Source organism: Onychostoma macrolepis, chromosome 20, assembly GCF_012432095.1.
Source record: "Onychostoma macrolepis isolate SWU-2019 chromosome 20, ASM1243209v1, whole genome shotgun sequence".
In the NCBI taxonomy this organism is placed as follows: Eukaryota; Metazoa; Chordata; class Actinopteri; order Cypriniformes; family Cyprinidae; genus Onychostoma; species Onychostoma macrolepis.
Genome location: NC_081174.1, coordinates 6,185,890 through 6,210,284, shown reverse-complemented (window position 1 = coordinate 6,210,284; position 24,395 = coordinate 6,185,890). Strand labels below are relative to the sequence as shown.

Here is a 24,395-nt window from a genome sequence, read left to right as displayed (position 1 = left end):
TGGGGATGGGTGGGTTTAGGGATCAGGGGGTGGAGATTGGTAGGTTTAGGGGTGGGGATGGGTAGGTTTAGGGGTGGGGATGGGTGGGTTTAGGGATCAGGGGGTGGAGATTGGTAGGTTTAGGGGTGGGGATGGGTAGGTTTAGGGGTGGGGATGGGTGGGTTTAGGGATCAGGGGGTGGAGACGGGTAGGTTTAGGTAAATGTAAGGTGGGAGGAGTTGGATCTAGATCCAACCACACCCCCTGGATCTTGTGTTCTGCAGTGAGGACCATCTCCTTTTATGTCCCAAGGATTATGATGTTACCTTTGTTAATGATTGGTCACATTAAAAGGCTTGTGATATTTCACACTATTTCATCTCTGTCTGATTTGAATGTAAAATAATGTGAAAATAACCTCACTTTGTATCCTTCCGGTCAAATATTATGCTGCAAACATCATTAACTGCTTTAACTTGTCAACGCTAGCAAATGACCGTGGTATAAGCGGGATAATGCACGACTATCTGTGTATTAAATGATTTTAATGCACTTCGCGTCGGGTTGTTGGCCTCCACATCGTGCATTAAAACAGTTTAATGCACAGCTAGCTAAAAAAATAAGGTAAAATCAAAGTAAATATCAGTGTTGGGGAAAGTTACTTTTAAAAGTAATGTATTACAATATTGCGTTACTCCACAAAAAAGTAACTTGGTAACTTTTTATGGAAAATAATCCTTTACGTTACTTTTGCATTACTTTTTGTCACCTGAGCTGGGCTTGCTTAATTTTGAATAACAAAAATCCCAAAAGTTATATTCTTGGCAAATGTAAAAGCCCTTTCCCACCACAAGTGAAATTTATAAGCCTCGGGCAGAAGGACGTGTCTCTGCCTTTACACCTCACTCCCAATTTCTCTCAATACGGGGACAAGAGAAGAGAGCTGTCAGTGAATAAATGGGAAAACAAAGTAACTTTATTTAAAACTTTATTTTTATTTAAAAAAAGTAACTCAGAAATGTTCTATTAAATTTAAAAGTATTGCGTTATTTTACTACTTACTTGGAGAAAAAAAAAAGTAATCTGATTACGTAACTTGCATTACTTGTAAAGAGTTACCCCCAACACTGGCCATTATATTCCAAAATGTTTAAAATGTAATTTCCATTTGAGATAAGATGGAAATTACATTTGTTGGTTAAAAAAATGACAAAAGTTCTGGAAGTTCCAAAAATTAAGGCAACTTATTTTTTACATTTGTTAGTAGAACTTTTCGAAAGTTGGATTTTTTTACAGTGTGACCATAAATGAAGAAACACCCTGATATGAAGTTTTAAGTTTGTTGACTTCCAGTCTGAGTGAAAACACACCACATTCCAAAGCAACGTCTCTAATTTTGGCAGATTTGTGTGAATGAGGCACAGCACAAGACGTTCATTTTCTCAGCCTAATGAATATTGACTGTGAGAAACTGGAAAAGTAAGGAAAACTATTCATGTCCAAGATCTGGATATTTTAGGCTATGGCAGTTGGTATGATAGTTTAAATAAATTCAGCTGGGCAGGAATTGCAAGTTGACTTCCTCAACCATTGAGGAAGTAAAATATCCTCATACACATCCTTTCTCCCATGATTCTGGTTTATATCCATATTTAGCTTATGAATTCTCTATTACTGTACAGTTGGTTTATTATCATACATATACAATGCATTCTCTCAAGTTCTCATATCAGCATTATTCCAATCTGAGCAAACTTTTTTGAGTGCATTTTGTTTCATATTCAGTACATGACCAGTGTTTCTATTATCTACATTGACATAAACTTTTAAATATACTTTAATACAAACAAAAAAGTCTGTTGTGATATTTAAAATGACACTGTAAAAAAAAAAAAAAACTATTCAGCAAGATAGATCCTTTTGGACAGACGGCAGTTTTGGCAGGCGTCACCCACAGTATAAACTGGATTTAAAGGAATGCTCAAAGTTCAGCTTTAGCTATCCATCTGTTTCAGTCACATGACTTTCCGGCTCATCGTCCATAATTATGACCACTGGCAACTCATTAGCAAGTATTGGCTGTGAAATGAAAACTTGTATATCGGTGCTCTCCATACACTGGCATTACATACAGAGATTAAATATATAAATGTCTATGAAAGTTACATTTGTTTGGGCTAACCTGAGACCTGTAAAAATGTTTTCTGGTACTTTGTATGGATCAAATCCATTGATGGCTGTATTTCTGTATTTATCGCCATTACTTTGCCAGCTGATGGTCATAAATATGAAAAAGTGCATATGGACAGCATATGTGGCATGTTGGCAGTTACCACATGACAATAATTAAACTTGGCACTTTTACAGTACAATGGAGGTCTATGGGGTGAAATGTTCTGAAGGGTCAAGAAGTGGAAATATGCAGCTAAAGCACTTGTACGAATTCTTCCCTACTAAAATGTTATCAGATAAAAATGTATGATTTTTAGCGAAAAAGCAAGCATGAATGTCCACCTCTAACCCTACCCCTAAACATAACCGTCACTGGGGCATAAATAGATCCTATGAAAATGTACGAGTGAGATTGTAGAAGCTCATATGAATTAGTCACCAATTTGCCAAAATGTAAAATAGTTAGAAACTGCCATGAGATTGTGTTGGTACCTGTGTTGGTGTTTTACTGCTACGCTCTAAATAAAAATGGTAAAAATAGGGCACAATATACTGTATAATTTAAAGGAATTTTTCCTTATTTATTTTTTGCAGGTGTTTTACCAGTATTTTTAATTTCACACTTCATTGCATTGTGTTTTAGAGTTCACAGAAATGTCCGTAAAATGAATGGATAATGTCGTGTGTAATGAGCTGCCAGTACTTTTTCTGTTATTTCACGGATGTATTTTTTACATTTTTCTGTGATTTATACTTGAAATGCCCATCATAGTAGTGTAAAGATGTTGATGAATGACCTGGAACAACATTCTCGATGGCCCTGACTGAACCCAGAACATTCCTTTAAGCACAGCTCCTTTTTTTTTAACAAGTGCTCACATTGCACTTATTTAATGCCAGTACCTGCCCTGTTTTAGTTTGGTACTCCTGACAGCAAAGCACTCACTGCGAGATAAAAGCATTGGCTCAAGCTATTTACATTAATTACACTCTTCATACAAACGCGTTATAAATATCAACAACATCCCATGCTTTACATCACCAATGGGTTATTATCTGTTCCCATAATCCCGTAAATTAATGTCTGGACAGGATAATAAACATAAATATAATATTTTTAATTTATCTCTCATTTCTCCCTGAAACCATTGTAATTTGAACAGAGGTATAAGCTGAACATAGGCTTGTATCTCCTATTGCAAGGTCCATATGTGACTCCTCGTAGCATTTAATGTGACTGGTTTTATGAGAATAAAAGCGCTGTTATGGAGTTATGTAGCATTTTGGGGTTTTAACTCAAAGCTACGTTATCAGAAAATAATTCCACACAACAAACAATAGGAGGCAGATTGCAGATTCCTGTCTCAACCATGTCATCACACTATGTAACACAAATTCAATATAATGAATGTGTAACTCATGCGTGCTTCACTGCTTTGACCATATTTACAGCTGTACATCATGCAATGCAATCTTTTATTTTCCAACTACATGGTATGACTCTGTATTTCGACATCAGAATCTAAAAAAAGCGTTAAAGGAAATAATACTGATTGAACCATGAAGTGATCATTTACTTGTATTGAGGTGTATGAAGCTCGAGTCTGTCATGTATTTAAAGTCGAAGTGTGTAATTTTTGCATCACTAAATACATTTACAAAAATAGTGACTGTTTTCAAACAGGTTTCCCGACCACTCATTTGTCATTGGTCAGAAATACAGATAGCCCCGCCCTAAACACTCACTACTGGTTGAGTCGTTGCTAGGGGTAGACCGAGCAATGTTTTGAATCAGTGTTTACACTTTTCTGTGAAATCAACCTAAAATGGCTTATCTCTGCATATTAAGCTGAGACAGGAGAAAATTACACACTTCAACTTCAAGACTCTTAAAGAATATGTCGGTCACAGTGTAAGGAGACCTCAGAGTTGAGATTCTGGCTAAATATTCACAACTGTGGCTCATATAAAGCACCAAGGCTAAGTCTACTTGGCGGTGAGGGCACAGTCTATCTCTAATGGCAGGAATTATATCATTTCTGTAAACCTGGAGTTTTTTCTTGTGTGTTTTAGTGCTGTTTGCTAAGACAATTGTGCATACGTTAAGTATTACACTTCAGCATGTAACTCATCCGGCACTGTCTGTGCTACGATCGTTGTTTTGTTTTTTTTTTCTCGTCAAATTGTGCAGCTAATTCAGCAGAAGTGTAATATTAGCGATAAGATTTACAATTTTGCTTGTGGAACTATGAACTGAAGAGACTGTAAACTTCACCATTATCTGACGTAGGGCTTTTGTCTTGACCCAGTTTCATGGTCTGAGTGGTGATATTACTGAGGGCTTTTGAAGCGCATTAAAGGTGAGTAAACCTGAGATTTGTGTAGCATGTGAGATTGACCTGAAATATTTTCAAATTCACTTTTAGTCTCACAGTTGTTTGATCACTATCGTTGCGTTTGATCACTCTGTTCCAGTGCTAAGATATCAAATAGCTAATAAGTTGGTTTTAATCCAATTATGTTTTTGAAACTGTACTATCTGTGCTATTCGTTGGAGGTATGAAAAAGAGGCATAAGTCTACTTCAAAGTGCTTTTGGGTCTGACTCCAGTTTTGGCCCCCGTGGAGAAGACATCGCAGTTTGCTTTTCTGTAAACATGGGAATGATTTGTAAACACTGAAATGCAAATCACCCATATGACCATAAGGGGAAAAATATTAATATTAGCGTAATATGTCAATGCAGTCTAAGAGCACTGATTTGTTTAACAAGAAAGGTCTGGCTCGTTCTTATTGGTCCAAGATGATCACATGATGCTCTTTGGGACTTCCAGACCTGTGATTAGAGTCACCTGTGAAAAAGACAAATTTCAATCATTAATGTTGATAAATGTGATGTGCTGATGATCACTAGGCATGGGAATCTGATTCATATTACGATTCACCTTAAATGATTCTATTTCCATCTATTAGCTTTCAAGAGAAGGGTTTAAAGTAAAGCACTGTGCAACTAAAAACAGATGTGTGTGCAAACTGTAAAAGGTATCTAGAAGCAAGTTTTATGAAATTTAAGATAACATATCTTAAAAAATGTCTTAATTATCAGTTTAAGAGGTCTTAAACTGGAATGGAAAAACAGGAATTGCAAAACACTAATGTTATCAAACCTAAAAAGGCTATGATTTCATTAAATAAATATGAGCGCTACACATGTCAAAGTAAAAACAGTGCAACAGCTCACTGTTTCAGAGCAGTTTACAAACAATGAATACCATGCATTTATGCCAGTAAATGAGCAACTTGCTCATGAGCAACTTGTTATAATTAAAAGTGGCATTTAATTCAACAAACTCTTGTCTGTCTGGTCTGCAGGGAAAGAGCATTACTAGTATCAGCACAATAATATTTATGAGCATTATCACACGAGTAGCAGTGTGATATGGCTTTATATTGGCACGGCTGTGATTCAGGTGTAGCGTTCTGATATACAGACATATTGCAACAGCTACGAATGTGATATTGCATTTATACAACAGTTCAACATCTTACATTACATTCTGTGACTCAAAAACAGTATTATTAAAGTGCCCCTATTTTGGATTTTTGAAAATTATCTTTCATGCAGTGCATAACACAGCTCTAAGTGAATGAAAACATCCTGCAAAGTTTTAAATCTGAAAGTGCACCGTGTATAAAGTTATTGTCTCTCAAAAGAAAGAGCCGACTCTGAATCATTGAAACGAGTCATTTTTAAAACGAATCCCAAGCCATTTCATGTTGAAGTCAACATGAAATATTAGCATATTGCCCGCCCACTTGTTGAAATGAAAATGTGAATTCATTCTTTGCCACTAGGTGCCACTTTTACAATAAAACTAAAAAAATATAACAAAATAACTAAAATATAATAAAATACCTAACTACATAATACTACTATTGTTAGAAATTGCAACAAAATTAAAATAGAAATATAAACTTTTGAACCCCCCGACTGAGCCTGGTTTCTCCCAAGGTTTTTTTTTTCTCCATTCTGTCTCAGAGGGAGTTTTGGTTCCTTGCCGCTGTCGCCTCTGGCTTGCTCAGTTGGGGACACTTAATTTCTAGCGATTATCGCCGATTTGATTGCACAGATACTATTTAAACTAAACTGAGCTAGACAATGACATCTCTGAATTCAATAATGAAATGCCTTTAACTGAAAATTGAAAATTGAGTGTTTAATCTTATCATTAGACATTACTGACACTCTATCCTCCAATTTGATACTGTTAAGTGCTTTGACACAATCTGTATTGTTAAAAGCGCTATATAAATAAAGGTGACTTGACTTGACTTGACTTTTGGAGCGTTAAAAGCTCACAAACACTGCTTTAAATGAAATCGACCAATCGGACCAATCACCACAGATTAGCATCACGCAAAGGAGGGGTTTGGAAAAATGAATCGTTGAGCGAATCGTTTGGAAGTTGTTGAACACATAAGGAAAAAATAAATGCATATTATAAGAAAATTAAAGTGTTTTTTGATCTTGCATGCATGTCAACCTGTTGTTGGGACTCCCAAAACCAAATTATGAACCTTTCATAATCCATAATAGGGGCACTTTAAGAAAATTAAAGTGGATTTGGGTGTCCGCCATGATGACACTCGCTCAGTTGGAGTTCTCTTATTACTAGAATATCGCACGGCTGGACAAGGCTTTCAGCCAATCAGATCCGAGGACCAGAAAGAACTGTTGTATATATATAATTTAAAGTAGGCCTAAAAATCATTACATAATTATTAAAGCAGAAATATTTCAAAAAGAATATTATTATTTTTTATATTTCAATAAATTAATTAATTTTGCTTATAAATGTCACCTTGTAAAAACTTTATTAAAGAAAAGATACGTTTGATAAATTTTCATTGCATCCCTAAACGTTTTTTAAGAGCTCCTAAATTTTTCAACTTAGGATAACATTTGTGGGAAAACATTTTTTTAAAAATCAAAGCATGCCAGAAGAATCTAGACGTTTGGTAACTTGAAGGTCATGAGAATGATTCAGAATAAGAAACAGCTCTGGATTCCCAATGCTACCGATAACTGAGTTAAAGGTCAGTGTGGATCGGCTGCTCACCTGGACGTTGCGGTTGAGGCTAACTGCGGGCATGAACACACCCTCCAGGTTCTCAAAAGCCATGGGTCCATGCTGCTGTTTGTTGATGAAGAAGGTCAGGGTATGTTTTGTCAGGTCTAACAGAATTCCCACAGTCGAACCCTTTGTGATGCCACCCTCAGCCCTGCAAGAATCACAGAGAAGAGGAAGGAGACAAATGAAGTGAATCAGCGACACAGGATACACATGAGTGTTTTCTTTTGATCCAAGATCTCTCTGGGCAGAGATATGAGAAGGATGCAGGAAATGGAGAATTTGGAGTGGAGCTGGATCAGAGTAAACAATGTAGGGAGGAGAAACTGTGCAATGACTCCAGTGTATATTACTTCTGAATTACAGCAATGCTAATATTCAGTCTGACAAGATGATTGCAAGTGTGATATCACCTACTTATATTTATAGACTAGTGAAGAAACTTTGTAACAGCTCATAGACATTTTAGAAGAAACATGTTGAGGAACACAAGGGAAGCTATACATACCATGTATTTCTAAACATTGGCCCTGTTTCCACTTATTATTAAAGGGTCAGTTCACCAGGGTTTTACTCGCCCTCTTGACATTACACAAACCCCATCTTTGAAGATATTCACACATCGTTATTGTAAACAGAAGCTCAACCATGTTTGCTTGATGCGCAAGAACCAATGAGGTTAGTTCTTACTAGGGATGCACGATATTATCAGACCAGTATCGAAATCGGCCGATAATGTCTATAATAGGGGTGGGCGATATGACCAAAATCTTATATCACGATATGTCTAATTTTATATCACGATAACAATATATATCACAATATAGTAATTTTTTTCTTTTAAAAAGGTTATGATATTAAAATCTTTGATACCATAGAATTTTCATAATCCTTGTCACCAATGTCAATATCAAACTAATACAAGCCTAAAAATAAACAAAACAAAGAAAACTCAAGCTCACTGAAAATAAATAAACAGTCAGTGATGAAATAAGTATAAGAAACTAATTGCAAAAACTACAATAAATAAACGCTACATACATTGTGTAAATTAATTAGTCTTCACCATCTATGATAGATATAATTAACACGTGTATTATGTTTAGATTCTATACATATATATATATATATATAAATATATCTTTATTTTTTATTATTATTTCTTCTTATTAAAGTTACAAAAGTGATTTAGTCAAGAGCAGTGAGAGATGTTCTAGCAATGTGCTATTATTAATATGAATGTCAGACAGAACGAATATTGGACAGCTTCCCCTTTAAGACCGAAGTCCGGATCCAATATACTGTTACATATGCGTTTTCTCTTTCAGCTGTTTCCTCTCTCTTAAGACCTAAATAGCTGTCTTTATGAGGATACTTTCCAAGACGGGGATTCTGACGCATATAAGTGTGTTTATGTAATTGTTCAAAGTCAATAAAGCGGCAAAAAAAATAAAAAATGTGCGGTCCTCTCACATAGAAACGGAGACGGCGCACGCAGATCTCTGTTGTTTGTTTCAATGGCTTAAAATCAGTTGTTTTAAAACTGCAGTGCTTAAAAACGCGTGTCCATGCTACAGATGTAGTAGTCCCTCGTTTAGAAACGAGCTCCTCGTTTTGTTCTGGTCGTTCTCCACCTGGTTCTGTCTCCCCTTCACGCCCCGTGGTGGTGTGTAAAGATCTCAGTCATCCAAATGATTAAAAAGTATTACGGTAAACAATGTATTTTGCGACACCACGAAATAAACGATAGAACATAATATGAAACGATAGACTTTTTATTTCGTCCATCCGATATATCGTCATATCGCACAGCCCTAGCTTTAAATGTAAATATCGGCATCGGCCAGAGATGAAAAATTATGCTGATATGTCTTGAGTTTTACTTTCGCAGGGGGCGCTGTTAGCCTACTTCTAATAAAATGAAAGCAAAATACACAAATAATATTTAGACTGTGTTTCTGATTAAATAAAGGAGTAATAGATGCCCTAAAATCATGAGTATGTTATGATTTAAAGGTCAGAAGCTATAGCTTACATGAAAAAAAAAAATCATAAACATGAAACTTAAATTAAATAATTTTATATATACTTATTTATTCATTAAAGGTCCCATGGCATGAAAATTTCACTTTATGAGGTTTTTTAACATTAATATGAGTCCCCCTAGCCTCCCTATGGTCCCCCAGTGGCTAGAAATGGTGATAGGTGTAAACCGAGCCCTGGGTATCCTGCTTTGCCTTTGAGAAAATGAAAGCTCAGATGCCCGATCTGGAATCTTCCCTTTATGTCGTCATTCGGGGAAAGGTTACCTCCCCTTTCTCTCCTTTGCCCGCCCATGAGAAAATGAGCTATTACCGCGTGAGGCGAGCGCAATATTTTTTTTTCCTCGAGCTACATCATGGCTTGCAAACGAGCGAAGCATGACAGTTGCTCAGTGTTTGGATGTACAAATGAACACCAAAGTATTTTTTTAGTTCCTTCATCCGAGCCTATGGCTAGCATTAGCTACATGATAATAACTGTAACAGCATACATAAACAAACCAACTAAAGTACCGTATCCAGACACAATATTTTAAACTAACCATTCAGAGACGTCCTGCTGTAGCCGCTGAGTTGCAACTTCTTCATCCGGTGCTTCTCCATCCAGATCAGATTCTGGGTCAAACTGAAAAGCTTGAATGACTGCGTGTCTACGAGCCATTGCAATACATCCACTGTCAACATTAGCGCATGGTAGCGCAAGCTGGTTAAGGCCACACACCCACCCTCCACCTTGCCCCGCTTCTCTCCTCCTCATTAGCATTTAAAGCTACAGACACAGAAATGACACATCCTAAGGAAAGCTCATTGTGGGACTGGCTCGTAGTGGCTGAAATTCTGCACCAAGGCTGAATTTCGGGAAACAGACTTCAGATAGAGTACTAGGGACCACTTAGGCCTATATAAAAGCATCCAAAAAGCAGCATGTCATGGCACCTTTAATGTGTAATATGTTATAATTTTTAAACAAATTATGAGCTCTAAAAGTTTTTCAGAATTTTTACAACTCTTTTGCTTTAGACCATTTAGAAACGTTAAAACTTAAAATAAAATTAAGGTTACCACTGCATCTTTCTGGAAAAAATGCAGGGATTAATACATGGTTTATTTAGTTATTTTCAAATCTTCAACGTACTGTCATTATAAAATAATTTTATTATTGTTTATTTAATTCTAAAAAATAAGTTCTTGTTCAAAACTAACCAAAATTAAAAATCATTTGCTTATAATTTCTGCACAGGAGAGACTTGGTGTTGTTTCTAAACAATAGGAAATATATCGTTATCAGCATCGGCTATCGGCCAAAATGAGTTGAAAAATATCGGCAAAAATCCAATATCGTGCATCCCTAGTTCTTACAAGTCATGTGAGCACGTTTGTGTTTCGGCAAGAACCAGTGAGATTTGTTCTTACACATCAAGCAAGTACAGTTAAAGCTGCAGTCCATAAGTTTTGCCTCTTTTTTGGAGCCTGTCCTCCAACAAAAAACAACCCTATAGGTCGTTTGTGCAAGCGCCTTATTACGACCTATATTTACGTTTTAAAGTTAAGCTCCCTCTAGCGCGCGTAAAAATAATGACAGTCTCGTGTTGCGTCTGTCGTCATGAAATCACGTATGACTGTCATTACCAAACAAATTGCGTGTGTTTATTTAAATGCAATGTGTGGACTTTTTACACCGATCTCACAGTAATTCGTACATATTTTACTAGGTGGCTAATTCGTACGAATGACCACACCTAACCCTACCCCTAAACCTACCCCTTACAGAAATCATGCAAAATCGTGATTTTTAGTGCACATTTTATGAGCACGTGCGTTCTCTGGGATCGAACCCATGATCGCATGACCACGTAATTACATATCGTCGTATAACGCTATGCTCTACCAACCGAGCTACACGAAACCCGAACTATAACGCAGATAAAAGAGTACAAAACATTAAAGGGGTGGTTTACTGCGATTTCACTTTTTTCATTTTTCATTTTAAATAGTGTGTAATGTTGCTGTTGGTGCATGAACAGTATCTGCAAATTTGCTGCGCTGAAAGTTCAATGTAAGCGGAGATAACGTCTTTTAAAAATCAGGAAGTTTAATGCCTACAAAAACGACTCATATGGAACTACAACGAGATACTTCCTGGGTTGCATATGTAACAAACCCATAAATTTGCATCAACCCCTCCCTCCGGAACATGCAAAAAAGGGGGCAAGGCCATGTTCTGCGGCTTTGTCGAAGAGGAAGAGTTATAGTGGAGAGTTGTAGCCATGCCGTCGAAACGGTGTTATTTTCACCCAGCTGTCAGGTCTTCTGTGTTCGGGCTTCCTACGGACGCTGTAGTTCATCAACAATGGTTAAAATTTATGTTTGATTATGTTCCTGACAATTACAATCCTAATTTAGCTCTCTGTGCTGCGCATTTTACGGAAGACAGCTTCCAGAATCTACACAAGTTCAATGCCGGATTCACACAGAAACTATTACTAAAACATGGAGCAGTTCCAACTTTAAAACCGGAGGCAGCAGTTGTTGGGCCACAACCTGTAAGTAAGATTTCATAATTTTAAATGCATTTGCATGTATAATTTCAGACGTAATGTTTTAGTTTTATCAAGGACGTAAACAAATGCCAACGCTGGCTTTAGTAGCCAGTTAGTTAAATGCTATTTCGTGTGTCTATGACAAATGCGTACAAACATTTTGGACCCGAATTTGTAATTATGTACTAATTTTGTAAATGTATTTTCCATGTATACTTTATGACGTAAGTTTTCGATTTGATCAAGAACGTAAACACAAGCCAACGCTGTTTGGTTATAGTGGCCAGTTAGTTCAATGCTATTTTGTGTGTATAAGACAAACGTGTACAAACTTCAAAAAATTATATGTAATCACAACAGCAAACTTCATTCAGAAACGTTTGTAAGAGCCGTGCTTGCGGAAGTTCTGCTTGACTCTCTTCATTACCGCTTTCTGGGTCTGATTCTGGCTCAAACTGATACGGCAATATTGACACCATTATTTACATTTGACCGGAACACATGCAACTGTCGCCCGTGAAGGTAATGGGCGTGAAGTTTCCGGACAATGTGCAGTATGCAGTTTAGCCAATCACAACACACCGGCCCAACTAACCAATCTGAGCCCATTGCCTGTTTCTGAGGGAGTGGTTTCAGAGAATCAGGAAGTCAACCGGTCGTTCAAGTGACAGAGGAGAAAGAGGCTTATAATAAAGGTGAAATATATGAAAAATAAGGCGTTTTTTAACAAACGAAACACGAAGACATGTTATATTGCACCCCATAAACACAATCAAGCAAAGAAAAAAAGCAGTAAACCACCCCTTTAATATGAAAATGTCCTGTTGCCGATAGGGGCGCAATTGTAGTATACGCTTTGATGGGTCGTATTTCAGGGATTTGGACAAACGACCTATACGGGCGTATTGGTTGGAGGACAGGTTGCTTTTTCGCCATCTCTATTTGAAAAACTGGAATTGCAGCCTCTTGCGGAATTATCTTGTTTGCGTGGGATGTGCTCCGGCACGGCTCCAGCATGGATGAATATAATGTTTTGAGGTGAATGTGTGGCAGTCAGTCACGCACTGGTGTGGATGTTTACTGTACTTCGCAATCACAGATTCTAGCCTACGTCTTGGAATATATGACCCAAATAAGAATTTTCACCGGATATTGTCATCTGAACAAATAAGTAACAAGTCTGCCACGTTTGTTCTGCCCAACTGAGGAAAAAAGCATTACCATAAATCTCACTATCAATGGTGATTTAATCTAAAGATCAGTTAGCTCATATCACATCAAACCGTGCAAATTATTATTATTGTTATACTTTATTCTCAAATTATTAATGTAAACAACATCAGCATTGCGTGACTATGAGTATAGTGTTTATTAGCATGTAATTTCAATTTCTATACAGTCTAATCTCTTAATTGTCATACCATTCGAATTTCATATTAAGAAATTCTTCTAACCCAAAAAGCAAATTATGCTCCTTTCGAACTGGTTTTCTTTAAAATACAAATCTTGTGTAATCCCAGGCTATCTGTAATCAGAAGCACATTTAAAATTGAAATATAATTTAATTTCATTCACATGTGTTACATAAACACATAATCCTTTCTGGATTACAATCCGCCATCAAAATGATACATTTAATAATTCTAGCTGCTGTGAGAAAAGGCTATAAATAATCTGCCACCTTCAGGATCCTCACATGCGATAGCCTACTAGCCTCGATAGCGATAGCGCTCGAAGTTCCCATGAATTCCTACCCGTACCACTCAAATTAGAAAACATTATTATAAGCTAACCGTTATGAATCGGGCTAAAGTGAGGTGATAGTTTTGAACACTGGCTGGTTATTTACTTGCTCAAATATTGATTTCAGATCATTTTTAACCAAAAAAAGTTACGGACTGCAGCTTTAAACTACTGTTTACTATATTTGATGTGCTGTATGTAAGAAAGTAATGTTTATATGTGAATGAAAGACTAAATAAAAACTGTTCATCATATAAAGTGACGTGTCTCTTCAGAAGACTTGGATTAAATCCCTTGATTCATATGGATTACTTTTACAGTGTCAGTGTACCATCAGAATGATTTTGGACTGATATAAATCTTATGGATCATGAGCTAGTAAAATCTTTCTAAAAGTGATTCCACCAATATTGTTCCACTGTGTCATTTCTCATTAAAGCTGTGGTTTGAACTTCTCTATACTTATGACAATGATGAATTACAATGATAATTAAAACTTTATAGTTAATGTAGTGTTGTAGTCAAGACCACCTAATCCGAGACCAAGTCGAGACCAAGACAATTGTGTGTTGAGACCAAGACCAAGACCAGACCAGAGTTATTGCTCAAATTCATCTAAAGGATCCACATTTGCTGCCTGACATATGCCTTAATTTTAATCATTAAATACAATAATAAGACACTTACAGAGCTGTTACCAATCAAATGCAATCTCTAACAACAAAATTCATCTTTGCACTGCAGTGGTGGCACTGAAGCTGCATCTGAATTGGTACAATTACAAATGCATAAATAATGTTGAGAATAATGTTAAAAATTGTTTACTGAACGTTTTTATAAAAGCAATATAATAAAAAAAAAAAAAAACAGTTCTCTTGCTCTTGTGATATTGCTTAATTATATCATATTATAATATAAAAATCTACATCTCATACACTCAAGCACTTATACTCTCAAGCACTTTTTTTGCAACAATATCTTGAATTTTGTGGGTGTATGTATTAATTTTGGTGACATTTTTGACACAGTCCCTCAATAATTTCTGACCTGGCATAACAGTATAAATCACTTGTTCTCAGCAGGGGCGAGACAAGACCAAGACCATCAAAAAATGGTCTTAAGAGCGGTCTGGAGTACTACAACACTAAGTCAATGTTATAGTTATCCTTGGTGTGAATGGGTCTTAACTTGAATGCACATGCTGCACTCATCAATGAAAATGATATAGAGCATTATGTGTTTCCACCTGTATTTAGTGCTGACCACTTAGTGCGGATCACAAAAAATGCATCTCAATACGAACAGAACTATTGAGTTTCTTGAACACTCTCTTATCTAACAACTATCACAAAGCTGATAATACTAGAACTACTAGCAAAGTTCTACATAAGTGATTCTACAAACTACTTTCACCTGAATGGTTTACCTGCTTACAGCCCCTGGGAGAAGAGAATAAAAGAAAACAAGACATCTAAAAAAATCTATAAAATATTATTTAAAAAAAGAGGAGAAAAAACGGTTTAAATGAAAAGACTATGATGGATCCAAGACTGACAAAGAAGTAGAACAAGCTTGGCTTCAGGCTACATTAAGTAGGCTACATATGAAAGGCACAGATTTCAGGGATTGTTAAGTGTAACACTAGCAGTACTGTTAGCGTGTCCTCGCAGTCACCTCACTATCAATAAAAGGAGGCAGAATTTTAAATCATTGCATTAGTATTCAAGTGTTATAATCAGCATGTCCTTCATACTCTCCAGAGGACACTGCATCAGCATAACTGTGACATACACCATGTGTACATGCACTACATCTACAGTATATCCTAATCAAACCTTCATACTGAAACAATGTTTATAATGCTCCACAACTATGAAAATATTCCAACATACTGTAATATGGTGTATACATCATCAGCATAGTCTGACCAATCACAGACATCTTGCTCTTCCATTTATAATATTTTAGCAAGTTTACATCTATGTATTTGGCAGTTGCTTTTTTTCCACACAGAATGCATTTTGCTTTGAAAAACGTGAGACGATGATATTGGAATAGTGGAAAAATGCAAGGTTCCAAAATGCGTTTCTTAACAATTGAACTTATTTTAACTTAAGCACTGCATATTTAGTATGCCGTGTTGTGCGCAAGACACTGCAAAAGACACAAAACATGATTGCAATGATCAAACAAGTCCATCTAGTGCTTGTTTACATAGAAAAAAATGGAAATATAGTGTAATGGAAAACATGTTCTATGCGAACAGTGCATATAACAGTCCACAGTCCATGCATAACCTTGGCGTTGCTAGCACCATGCTCTACTGTTTGAGCTACAGAAAAACTGCACATTCATTTAATGAACACATTAATGTTCCTTTATGTGCTTAACATTAAAGAATGAAATGAATCCAGGCTTCTTTTAATGTTTGTATAAAGTTATAAAATCTATAGTAATTCAAATAAAAAATGTCTGTATCTCTCTCAACTTTCAGAGTTTGCTTCACATTTAATTGTGATACCATGTCCATGTATAAATAAGTGATATAAATCCATATTATTCATAGTTTCAGATGTAGTTATTTGGGTTTATTTTTCCCTAATGTTTCCCATGTGCACTTAAAAACAATATTCCTTCACCCAAAAATTAAAATTCTATCATTTATTCATTCTCAAGTCTTTCTTGAAGACTTTCGTTCATCTTTAAAGCACTCAATTTATATGGCTACTTGTCTGTATTTACCTTTTCCAGCTTGACAATTTTGGTTATGTGCACTTTCAGTGAATAGACAAAAATTATGTGTTGGACAGATGGTCCCTTCCTGTTCAAGAGGTGGTGCCTGTCCAAAATAATGTAGACCAAATCTGTCAAAAGCCCAGCCTGCAAAATTTATCACCACCCTAGGAAAATTAAGATGCGTACCTGTTGGTGTGGGAGTTGTTGTGCATGAACCAGGAGCGATTGTTGTCCACATACATGGCCCAGGCCTTATCGTCCTTCCCTAGCATCATGTCCTTCATCGTATTAATCCGTGCCACACCGAATGCGGGGTCGGGGTGGTTGTCATAGCGATCCACACTAAGTTCCCAGTAATGCACGCCCTTGGAGAAGGCAGCCGTCCCGAGCACCACGCGATCATCGTAACTGTTACAAGTCACAGTCTGGTTTTCATTCGATAGGACAATGTCTCTGTGAGCTGACGTAGGGTCAAAGGTGAACCATGCCACTGCAGAGGAAAGATAAAATAAAGTCAGAATAATTCAGCGTGGTTCAAAAACATTTGCAGTTAAAGAGGTTAATCAATAAAAATACTAAGATGAATCAAAATAGCATCTCACAGCATTTGACAGACATTACTGTGCACTGTATATGACAATAGTTAGTTGTTTCTCAAACTGTTTGTGCAAAAAAAAAAAAAAAACTTAAAACTTAAAAGGCTTTTTCTGTTTAGTTTTCTGTTTAGATTTAAAAAACAGAGCCAAGAGATTTTTAGGACAGTTATTTCAGTTATATCTGACAGATAAAAGGGTCATTTTATGTGTGATATTCCCAGAAAAAAAAAATTCTCATCTCCTTTAGCAACGATATAAAAGAGGCTAAGTTTAGTCATCATAATTTGCTGATCATACACATAGCTACACATATTCACTACTGCAGTGACACATGAATTATTGAAACAGTTGAAGGAATGAAATATTGAAGCTCTCTTAGAAGATTTTCGGTAGCAGAGGGCCTGTAAGGCAAATCTAGCATCAAACCCTAATAAGTCCAGTGTTAATTGAACATCTCCTGTGGGACCCCTGGTTTATGTAGTTTTACAAACAGCAAACAGCAATCTAGAACCTGCCAATGTAACTATGGGGTCTTAATTCTAACAGTCTTCTAATGGTGCAAAACTTAATAGCCAGTCACAGGACTTAAATATACACCTACAATAAATCTAAATAATGATCATTTTTTTCCATAAACACTTATACATTTGAATCTAAATGTTGACATTGAAAAAGTTAATATACATAGTTAATGTGCGTGTTATTTACCCATGTTCCCACTGTTCTTCTTCAAAGTGATTTAAGCGTGTATGCCATTTCGCTAAATATGAAATTAATTCTATAAACCTCAAGAAAAAATAGTTTTGCCATCTTTTATCACATTCCAAGCTATAAACACGTTAGCCATGTTTATTCAATGTGAACACTGTAGTTATGTCGTTAAAAGTTAAGAAATACAGTGAAATCTTACAAGTTCTATTCACAAGATAAAGGAACAGTTCACCCAAAATTTGCTGAAAATGTTCTCATCCTCAGATCATCCAAGATCTTCATTGGAACAGATTTGGTGAAATTTAGCTTTACATCACTTGCTCATCAATGAATCCTCTGCAGTGAAAGGGTGCCATCAAAATGAGAGTCTAAACAGTGAAAAAGTCTGTCCCCTGTTATCCTCTCTTATCAAAATCTACTGACATATGTGTTTAGAACTATTTTTGACTGTTTTTGCTTGTAAACGATGCTTGAACCGTGCTGCTTTTTTCTCTCTTGATTCAGACGAGATGACTTTTTCACTGGAGAAAGCAATATTATGGATAGATGACTCTTCTTAATGAGGGATTTGTTTCTTACAAACACGCAACTTTTTGGTTCACAAGATGTTAATTGATGGACTGGACTCGTGGCGTTTGCTTGATGTTTTTATCAGCTGTTTGGACTCTTATTCTGATGGCACCCATTCACTGCAGAGGATCCATTGCTGAGCAAGGGATGTAATGCTAAATTTCTCCAAATCTGTTCCCATGAAGAAACAAAGACATGTATGGCCTGAGGGTGAGTGTGAGTTTTTGGTTTAACTATTATTTTAATATTGAGTAACTTGCATCAAATTCACACAATATAGTGCATTTTTAATTGGTCTACTACTGCTCAGCCATAGAAAACAGTTTCCAAGAAAGCTACAACAGAGTCAGTGTTTTTAAACAAATCAGTTGCGTGAATGATTAAATGATTCGCTCATATAGAAAGTCACTCTGTTGGTTCAACATTAACTTGCAGAAGTGGAATGGAGTGGTACAAACAGTGAAAAGTCTCAGTAATATTGGTATAAATATCAGAATTTTTTAAATAACAGTCAAATGAATTCCCTATGAGAGTATAAGTCTCTATGAGACTATAAGTCTCGACTTCTACATAGAGGCTATGTAGGACCTTTGATGAGAGGAGTTGTCCTATAAAACACTCATTAAAGAGATGCAGCCACAGCAGGGATCCATGGAGGAAAGGGAATATATAATGCGAAAGCTGTGTGAATGAGCGTCATAGATAGAAAAGAAGCTTTAAGAACTCTCAGAGACCCTATTAAAGGTGAATGAAAGAAACTGTGTGAAGAAGCAGACGACCAAAACACCCACCATCAGATGTCTTCAAAACAACAACTTTGCTGTATGCTCCCACTCCAGCAGAGTTGTACGCTTTGACTCGAGCGCTGTATGAACTGTTGAAATGAAGGCCGTCCACTGTACAGATGGTCTCTTTCCCAACATAGACTTCCTAAAACATGGACAGGGAAAGAGGGAAAAAAAGCTGACGAGGTGTAAGGTAAAAACAGAAAGCATCTGGTAAAACATGATCTCATGTAAGATAAGTTATTAGACAACACTGCACGTTAATCATGGATGATAAAATAAGCTGCAGAGAAGCAGAGAATTTTAAGCATTTCAAAAACAAGATAACATTAAAAGCTTCCTGCAACCCTACTTTGGAAAAGCAGTTTGGAGGATTTAATGGCACAGAGTTAACTGGACTGACTTTTGTCGCTTTAAGTGGGATTCGAACCAACTTCAACTGGCACGGGAGGTGGACGCTCTAGCAAAGACATTATAGTTCACCCAAAAATTTTGTCATGTATTACTCACCCTAAAGTCGTTCCAAACCCGTAAGACCTTCATTCATCTTCGGGAACACAAATGAAGATATTTTTGATGAAATCCGAGAGCTTTCTGGTCCATAGACAGCATACATGAAAGCCCTTAAGCTAAGAAATCCCTTAGTTATAAGGTTAAGGGAACCCTTAGTGAAACTTGGGTTGCAAGAAAAATCCTAAGGGTCAACTTAAGGAACCTTAAGGCTGTCATTAATTATTCCCCTTAATTATCTAAGTGTTCCCTTAAGCGTTACAACAAAGTCCTTAGTAACTATTTCACCTTGATAAATTTAAGGGACCAAAACAGCTCCCTTAAGTCATCTTAAACACAGTATCTGCAGGATGTTTAAAAATATTTGAGCGTAGTAGGGCAATGATTATGGTAACATATTGAACTGTAAAATGACTGTAAAAAGCATGACTTCACAAAGGTTTTCACAAAACAAAACGTTTTATTTTTATTTTTTTTAAATGGATGAGTTGGATAAATGGATAAATAACAATATAAATGTAATGTATTTCTTAATTGTTTCTTAATTGTCAGCTGAACCACTGATGTCACATGGATTATTTTAACAATGTCCTTACTACCTTTCTGGGCCTTGAACGTGGTAGTTGCATTGCTGTCTATGCAGGGTCAGAAAGCGCTCGGATTTCATCAAAAATATCTTTATTTATATTCCGAATTTGAATGAAGGTCTTACGGTTTTGGAACGACATGAGGGTGAGTAATTAATGACAGAATTTTCATTTTTGGCTGAACTATACCTTTAAAGACCGCAACCACTAGCGTCAGTTGCTAGTGCACATCTTCTTGAGGCCAGAGGAGCGAGGTTTACCTGCACAGTTCTTACTAGCTGGCCTCCTTTAAACCTCACTCTTGTCCGGGTCACGGCACCAATGTCACTGGTTCTTCTGGCACCGTTCCAATGGGATTTAAATTAGCACCAATTCGAATAGAAGGCTAGCATTTCATTGCATCCCAGACTAGCTTGCATCCATTACACAAATATCAAATCATGTTCATGACTGTGAAACTAAATGCTATTGGCTATTTTTTTAAAAAGGGAACAAGCTCTTTAAAATGTCCTGCCCAAAAGTCTTGATTCAGTACGAAACATAGCACAAGAATGAAAACTGTGCATATGTGTTGATTTCATTCAGAGTACAAAATGATTAAGAGATCTCTTTGTTTTCCTGACTGCTGAATGATCTCAGTGTAGAAGTAAAAATGTTGTAGATGTACCCGGTAAGGCCCGCTATTCCCGTCATCCAGCTCCAGCACGTAACCCTCTACAGGCAGGGCTTGGACCGTAGTTATCCTCCAGGCCAGAGTGGCGCTGTTGTTCCGCATGCAGCATTTTTCCAACTGCAACAGCGGTGCAGGAGGCACTGTGGTGGTCTCCGCTAAAACATAAAAATATTAACAGAGTACGCATTTAAGCACTGACTGTCATGCACTGAAGCATCACAAGGTTAAATGGGGTAATCGTGGAGTGACATGCATGGGAGTAAGCACTTCCTGAAAGTCACTGGTGCCAAACGGAGGATAAGGGGCTGTGGGTTTGGGAGGGGTTGAGAATTTTAGGCAAACAGTTTGTAGCAGCTCTGAAATACCTCCTGTGCTCTCCTCCTCTTTCTGGTCACCTGCATGCATTTGTTTCAATAAAGCAGCCTCCTGACCATCTGAAAGATGATATCGGACAAAGCAGGTGTTGCATGTGAGTCTAGAGGTAAAACTGGGGGGATCATTTGCCTCTGAAACTGGGAAGGACGGAATTTATTTTTGGATTGTGTAGCCCAATTATTATTTGACAAGATGTAAATTTGAGTTTGCAAGATTGGTTTTATTTCCCAAAACTGGTTTAATTGCCATTTTTGAAGCTGTTGTTTACTAGTCCAGATTCTAGAAACAAATTCATATTATATTATTAGCTTTATTACAGTGACCACCAGTGTTGAGGAACATTTTTTAGTTACTCATAAACAGCTGCGTTAATTACACAAATTATGTTGCATGATCATTTTTTCTATATTTCTGAAAATATTTCCGAATTCTCCCTTTTTTTTTTTTAGAAGAGGTGCTACTTTTTTATGCTCACCAGGGCTGCATTTATATGAAAATGAAATAATATGCATTTATATGAAGAACACAATCAGAACAGTTATATTGTGAACTGTTATTGCAATTTTTTAATGCTTTTCCATTTATATTTTAAAAAGCAATTTATTCCTATGATGGCAAAGCTAAATTTTCAGCTTCATTAGTCCAGTCTTCAGTGTCACACGATGCTTCAAAAATCATTCTAATATGCAGATTTGGTGCTCTATTATTATCAATGCTTTTTTAAGATTCTTTGGGGAATAGAAAGTTCATAAGAACATCATTTATTTGAAATTGAATTCTTTTGTAACATTATAGATGTCTTTACTGTCACTGTTAATCAATTTAATGCATCCTTGCTGAATAAAAGTATTAATTTCTTTAAAAAATCCCAACTACGACATTGTTTTGGTATTTGGTAAACTTGTAAATGTGCACCTTCTGATCAGCTCTGCTGTGTTCCATGTATTTGTTTTAATGCAAGAACATGCACGATATGCATGGTCTCAAAACCAAAACATTTAAAGCATAACCTAATTATGTAATGTGCGTCGCTTGTTGACGTTACGCCCCCCAACACTGGTGATTACAAGTAGCAAATATGAAATCTCATTTGTTAGGTGTGTTGCCACATGTTACCTTTATTCTGGGTGAAGTCCAGCTGGAGAATCGACTGCATCAGAGGATCAGTGTTGACGGTCAAGGCGAATTCTGGGCAGACCTTTGGCTCCAATGCACCTTTTACCCACTGTTCCTGAGACGACAGGACGCGCTTTATCAACGCATCTGAGATCTGGAAGAGAAATGATAATTATCAAATGTGACGTCTTAGAAAATCTAAGAAAATCTTTTATTTTAATTTGCTTTATAATTATATTTATTATAAACGTGTAATTCTTTTTTTATATATACCTTAGTCAGGTTAGATGCCAAATTGAATTTAACACAGATGAAAATGAAGGATAGACTTTCTTTTTTTTTTTTTTATTCATCTCACAAACTGTTTTATGGCCTTTCTACATAATCTTTTTCAAAGATTAACAAACAAGAACTTCTTTCCCTCTCAACCTCATATACATTCCTGTCAAAAATGAAATATGACTAAGGTGTATTATTGATTAAAATAATCATTTAAAAAAATCATTTTAAAAATCTACTTTTGAAGTTGAAAATGTTCACCCAAACATTTTATTGTATTCTTTTAAGGAAATGTTAGTTAGCTTTTGTAAAACTTTAGTACTTTGCTAGGTTGCCACTGATGTACAATACAAAAGATTTAATCCATAACATTATGCACAGTGTTTCAGCGATTTACTCTTTCCCTTTGTGCATCGGTTTGTCTTGATCCTCAAAATACATTGTTTTCTGCCAACTGCTTCTTTCTTCCTGCCTTTTCAGAAATCTCTGCTGGGCAGGCATCTCTGACTCACATTACATGCTTTGTGAAGACACTCAAAGAAACATCACAATCGATACTTCATAAAAAATTCAGCAAAGAGGCAGCGTTGCTCATCTGGAGCTGTTGTCTCTATATTTTATACGTTCGCTGCTACGAAACATCAATTATTGAAAGAGTTTAAATGCTGAGGGCCAGTCTGAACACCGGAAACCACAGCTTACATGGCACCAAGTTTCATTCATACTTCTGAATTATAACAGGCAGAAATTAGGGATGGAACCAGCACTTGTTTCTCTCTGGGGTTTTTCTGTTGTACCTGTAGGAATCCACTGGGATCGTTCTCTTTAATAACCTCCAGACAGAATTCCATCATTCCTGTGGTCTGTCGGAGCTTCATGGTGCAGTGAGTTATCTGATCCTTTACGGTCTGAAACAGAGATGACATGGATATATTCTCATCACACACATACAGTCTGAGAAACAGGCATTCAATCAAAGACATGCTCACAGCAATGAACTCCTGCTGTGAGTGTCACATCAGATAGACACCTCAAAGACATACGGAGCCGTATAACCAATATCATCATCTACTGTCAGAGAGTTGCAAGACAAGATTTGTATGGCTGTCAATGATCGTCAGTCTCAGCCAATTAAGGGAATGTTCCAGATTCAATACAAGCTAAGCTCAATCGATTACCACAAAAATAATGTAAACACAAATGCATTTTACAAGGAGCAGGGCATTGCCCCTAAATAAACATTACATATATATATATATGTGTGTGTGTGTGTGTGTGTGTGTGTGTTAACATATGCACAAGACAGTTATACATGTTAATATGAGACTAGTGTTATAAAATAAACCTTTCAACTCCTGTCATGACTATATGATGTGGTAAACACGGCTACTTTCATGTTGCATGCAAGGTTTAATAGACTAAAATGTATTTGAAATATATTTATTTCATGCTAAATATACTACAAATACATTTAAATATGTAGGTGCTTAATAAAAATACCCTGCAGTTGTACAGCTGGTGTACTAAACTGATATACTTAAAGTCTGCTAAATTGGAACGACTGATTTTGTACTTAATGCATTTTAATTGTGCAGAAGTAGTGCTGCTTAAGATATACGGAAGTATATTTGATTGTGCTGAAGTGGAACTATTGCAAGTATACTTCAGATACACTGTAAATATCTCACATTTAAAGACAATATTTAAAGATCATACAATCCTCATCAATAGTGATATTAAAACACATTTAGGCTTAATATTAAGAAAGCTGATTATATGATGACATCTTTTTTTGTATGAACTATCCCTTTAAATGTAGTATTAAATGTTATTTCCTGAAATAATAAACA

The 24,395-nt window shown here is 36.3% G+C and overlaps 1 protein-coding gene across 2 annotated transcripts in view; it reads right to left on the bottom strand.

Annotated features, from left to right (window-relative positions):
- Nucleotides 1-56: 56 nt before the first annotated feature.
- Nucleotides 57-24,395, bottom strand: part of LOC131526813 (E3 ubiquitin-protein ligase TRIM9) — a 46,801-nt gene continuing 22,462 nt past the window's right edge. Inside the window, exons 4-11 of one of the 2 annotated variants that reach the window (XM_058755388.1) lie at nt 23,343-23,453; nt 22,267-22,420; nt 21,141-21,209; nt 20,770-20,930; nt 19,012-19,150; nt 16,530-16,833; nt 7,271-7,433; nt 57-5,002 (exon numbers count right to left, since the gene is read on the bottom strand). In XM_058755388.1, the coding sequence (XP_058611371.1) occupies nt 4,958-5,002; nt 7,271-7,433; nt 16,530-16,833; nt 19,012-19,150; nt 20,770-20,930; nt 21,141-21,209; nt 22,267-22,420; nt 23,343-23,453 (1,146 nt within the window). In that variant the 3' untranslated portion in view covers nt 57-4,957. The remainder of the gene's footprint in view (nt 5,003-7,270; nt 7,434-16,529; nt 16,834-19,011; nt 19,151-20,769; nt 20,931-21,140; nt 21,210-22,266; nt 22,421-23,342; nt 23,454-24,395) is intronic. The other variant, XM_058755389.1, reaches the window with a different exon arrangement.